The following is a 4,189-nucleotide window of genomic DNA, read 5'->3' on the forward strand; positions in this document are numbered from 1 at the left end:
AGGGGTGAAGGCGGGGGGGGAGCGGCCCAATCGCAGCGCGGGGCGGGAGGTGAGTGATGGGGGGAGAGCCAATCACACGCGCAGCTCCGGAAAGGGGGCGGGGGCTTAACCCTAACGGCGTTATCGAGTAGGGGAAAGGGGGCGGGGCAGCGAGAAATCGACCAATGAACGCGCATTACGGCGGGGTAGGGGCGGGGACCTCCACAACGGCCCACTCACAGCCTCTGATTTCACCCAGGGGGGCGGGACCTCGCGGCGACCAGCCAATAGGGACGCGGCGGCGGCGGCTCTGCGGCCTCTAGGCGGCGCTGTCCAGCGGACCCTTTTTGTCCCTCGGCGGCTCCCGTCGCGGACCCGGAAGTGGCGGCGGCGGCGGCGGGGCCCGGCCATGGAGCCCTGGGTGCGCTTCAGCGCCCAGAGCCAGGCCCGGGAGCGGCTCCTCAGGTGCGGCTCCGCCGGGACGGCCCCAGGGCGGCTCCGGGACGGCCCCGGGGCGGCCCCGGGGCTCCTGGTGGCGGCTCGGGGCCCTCGGCTCAGCCCCGGGGCTTCTCGCGGCGATCCCCGGCCCCTGGTGCCGGTCCCGAGCCTCTCTCCGTGGCTCCGGGTCCCCTCACTGCATCCCCGGGGCCCCTCGCGGTGGTCCCGGGCTCCTGACGCCATCCCCGGGGTCCCTCGCGGTGGTTCTGGGCCCCCCGACGCCGGCCCCGGGACCCCTCAGGGCATCCCCGTGGTCCTGACGCCGGCCCCGGGGCCCCTCGCGGTGCTCCCGGGCTCCTGGTGCCTGTCCCGGGCTTCTCTTGCCGATCTCGGGCCCCTCAACGTGGCTCCAGGTCCCTCACGGTGGTCTTGGGCTCCCTGATGCCGGCTCTGGGACCCCTCACGGTGGCCCCGAGCTCCTGATGCCGGTCCCAGGTCCCTCGCGGTGGTCCTGAGCCCCCTCTTAGTGGTCCTGGGCCCCCTGACACCAGTCCCGGGACCCCTCACGGTGGTCTCAGGCTCCTGACGCCAGCCCTGGGCTCCTCATGGTGGTCCCGGGCCCCCTGACACCGCTTCTGGTCCCCTCTCGGTGGCCCTGAGCCCCCTGACGCTGACCCTGGGGCCCCTCATGGTGGTCCTGGGCTCCTGACACCAGCCTGGGGCCCCTCTCGGTGGTCCTGGGGGCCCCTCTCGGTGGTCTTGAGCCCCATGATGCCGGTCCCGGGGCTCCTGATGGGGGTCCTGGGGCTCTTCATGGCATCCCCAAGGTCCTGACGTCGTTTCCAGGTCCCTGATGCCAGTCCCGGGCACCTCACGGTGGTCCCGAGGCCCCTGACACCGGTTCTGGTCCCCTTTTGGTGGCCCCCAGCCCCCTGACGCTGACCCCGGGGCCTCTCACGGTGGTCCTGGGCCCCCTGACGCTGGTCCCTGCCCCCCTTTTGGTGGTCCCGTCCCCCCTGATACCAGTCCTGAGCCCCTCACAGCGGTCCTGGACCCCCTGACCCTGCTCCCGGGCCCCCCCTTGGTGATCCCTGGGCTCCCGATGCCAACCGTGGGCTCCTCACCCCAGCCCCGGGGTCCCTTTCAGTGACCCCAGGCTCCCTCTCGGTGGTCCCAGGCCCCTGGACGCCGCCCCCGGGGCCCCTCTCGGTGGTCCCAGCCCCCCCCCGGGACCCCCTGGCACCCCCGTCTCTTGCAGGGCGGCTCAGTACGGCTGCGCCCTGGCGGGGGCCGCGCTGCGGAGGAACGGGGCGAGCGCCGAGGCGGTGACCCGCGTCCGGCAGCTGGAGGCTCACCTCAGCCTGGGCCGCAAGCGTGAGTTTGAGCGGGTGGGGGGCACCCCGGGGCTGGTGGGGGGGGGCTTCGGCTTCACACCCCCCACCCGGGGGTGGGCTCCGTCCCGCAGTGCTGCGCCTGGGCGGCTCGGCCGACGCGCTGGAGGCGGCGAAGCGAGCCATCCACCTGTCGGACGCCGTGCTGCGCTTCTGCCTCACCCTCGGCCACCTCAACCGCGCCGTCTACCTGGCCTGCGACAACGTCCTCTGGGCCGCCAAGGCGGGCTTGGCCCCCAGCGTGGACCAGGAGAAGTGGAGCCAGAGGTCCTTCAGGTGAGGGGCGAGGGCTTGAGGGGGGGCGGCTGGGCTGCCGCCCGCCTCGCCGGGTGCCGCGAAGGGATTTCATCCCTCCCCGGGTGCCCTGTGTGGGGATTTCTCCCCGTTTCGTCCCTCCCCGTGAGGATTTCTCCCCGTTTCGTCCCTCCCCGTGAGGATTTCTCCCCGTTTCGTCCCTCCCCGTGAGGATTTCTCCCCGTTTCGTCCCTCCCCGTGAGGATTTCTCCCCATTTTGTCCCTCCCCACGGGGATTTCTCCCCACCCAGTGCCTCGCGAGCAGGAGCTGGGAGGCACCGGCCCCATCCCAGCCCCTCGGCGGGCCCTGTTTGGGCGTTTTAAACATTTTCTCCCTATTTCCACGAAGAAACGTCCGCGCACCCCGCTCTGTCTGCTCCCCCCACCCCGCAGGTACTATCTCTTCGCCCTGATCGTCAACCTGAGCCGGGACGCCTACGAGATCCGGGTGCTGATGGAGCGCGAGGCGGGCGGCGGGCGGGCGAAAGGCTCCGAGGCCGGGCGGCAGCAGCGGCGCCACGCCGAGCCCGGGCTCCAGCAGCTGGGGCTGAGGCTCCAGCTCGAGCTGCGGCTGCTCCTCCGCGTCCTCCGGAGCAACCCCCCGCTGCTGCTGGACGTGCTGAAGAACGCCTGCGACCTCTTCATCCCCCTGGACAAGCTGGGGCTCTACAGGAGCAGCCCGGCCTTCGTGGGGCTGTGCGGCCTCGCCTCCTCCGTCCTCTCCATCCTCACCATCCTGCACCCCTGGCTCAAGCTGAAGCCGTAGCCGCGCTCGGGGCCCTGCCGCTGGAGCTCCTCGGCTCCAAACCGGCAGAGATCCGGGGGACGTTTTGGGGGTGCTGGGGTCCGGCCGCGCGTTCGCCGAGGGGCGGAACGGCTCGGGGCAGGCTGAAGGAGCTCACGCGGCGCCCGAGTGCCCGGGGACCCGCTGCTGCCGCCTGGCCTCTGCTCCCCACGAGGAGCTCGCCGCGGTTCGGCCCTTCTCCCCGTCCAGCAGAGCTCGCCGGGCTGCGCTGGGGGTCGAACATCTCCCCTCCCTCTTCAGGGACCTCCCCGGGGTCTCTTCTTCTGGAGCCGCCGCCGGGGAACCGTTTGCTGCTGCCCTGCCGGGGCTGGAGCCGGCCGCCGGGCTCTTCTCTGGACTGCTGGGGGGGGGGGGGGGGGGGCCGGCCCCCCCCCCGGGTCCCGTTTTGACATTTGATTTTCCTTTGAAGAAAAACCTCGGCCCGGCTGCGGCCTCACGGGAGCCGTCGGAAGGCCTCGGGCTGCTGAGCTGAGCCGGGCTGAGCGCGGGGTGCTGGCGGCGGATCCGAGGCGAGCCCGCGGGGCTTGGGGGGGGGGGCTTTTCCCCCCCCCCCCCCCCCAAAAAAAAAGAGATTTCCTCGCCAGCGGGGGAAGAAGCGGTTGCAGCGAGGACATGGCCGCCCAGCGGGGGGTTCCCCGGGCTCATCCTGGCTTTCAGGAGTGCTTTTGGTTGTGTTTCAGCGTTCCTGGCACCCGCTTTGCTTTCCCCCAGGAGCTCGGGGCAGGGCAGGGGGCTGCGGCTGGGCTGGGGGGGTCTCCGTGGCTCAGCACCTCCCCCCCCCCCCCCCCCCCCCCCCTGGAGCCCCCCCCCCTCTCCCCTCGTGGTCCCGGGGGGGCTTTGTGGAGCTGCTCATTAAACCCAGCTGCTGAGCCCCCTCGGTTTCTGGGGAGTTTTTATTTATTTTGGTGTTTTTTTTGCTGCTTTCGGCTCGGTTCTGCCTCAAACGAGGCTGTGAGTGCTCAGCCCCAGCCTGGGGGGGGGGCGTGGGGGGGGTCACGGCCGTGCCCCCAGCCTGGCCGAGGGGTTTGGGCCGGGTTCCCTCCGCACCCAGCCCCCCCGTCCCCGTGGGATTCTCGTGGGAGCTCGTGGGGTCCCCGGCACCACGCTGGGGGGTGCGCTCGACCTCCCCTCCCCCCGTGGGGACCCATCCCGCGTTGGGGGGGTCCCCAGCCCCATCCGGCTGCAGGTGCCCAGCGCCTGCTTTTGCCCTAAATCCTTCGTTTTCAGCCCAAAGCTTCCACCACGCTGCGCGCCACGGTGCTGAGCCCCCCCCCCCCCCCCC

The 4,189-nt window shown here is 71.9% G+C and overlaps 1 protein-coding gene across 1 annotated transcript; it reads left to right on the forward strand.

Moving 5' to 3' along the window:
- The first annotated feature begins 326 nt into the window (after positions 1–326).
- Positions 327–3,039, forward strand: PEX11B (peroxisomal biogenesis factor 11 beta). Its single transcript, XM_035314210.1, has 4 exons — positions 327–444; positions 1,676–1,791; positions 1,883–2,084; positions 2,496–3,039. Exons 1-4 carry the CDS (start codon positions 389–391, stop codon positions 2,866–2,868), a joined length of 747 nt encoding a protein of 248 aa, XP_035170101.1. The 5' UTR covers positions 327–388; the 3' UTR covers positions 2,869–3,039.
- Positions 3,040–4,189: the final 1,150 nt, after the last annotated feature.

This window comes from Oxyura jamaicensis, unplaced genomic scaffold, assembly GCF_011077185.1.
Source record: "Oxyura jamaicensis isolate SHBP4307 breed ruddy duck unplaced genomic scaffold, BPBGC_Ojam_1.0 oxyUn_random_OJ71410, whole genome shotgun sequence".
Lineage (NCBI taxonomy): Eukaryota > Metazoa > Chordata > Aves > Anseriformes > Anatidae > Oxyura > Oxyura jamaicensis.

What these genes read in the sequence shown, in the direction of transcription:
- PEX11B (XM_035314210.1), top strand. Translation starts at nt 389, where the DNA reads ATGGAGCCCTGGGTGCGCTTCAGCGCCCAGAGCCAGGCCCGGGAGCGG. An exon ending in GCCCGGGAGCGGCTCCTCAG is followed by an intron (nt 445 to 1,675) that starts GTGCGGCTCCGC and finishes CGTCTCTTGCAG; the next exon opens with GGCGGCTCAGTACGGCTGCG. An exon ending in CCTCAGCCTGGGCCGCAAGC is followed by an intron (nt 1,792 to 1,882) that starts GTGAGTTTGAGC and finishes TCCGTCCCGCAG; the next exon opens with TGCTGCGCCTGGGCGGCTCG.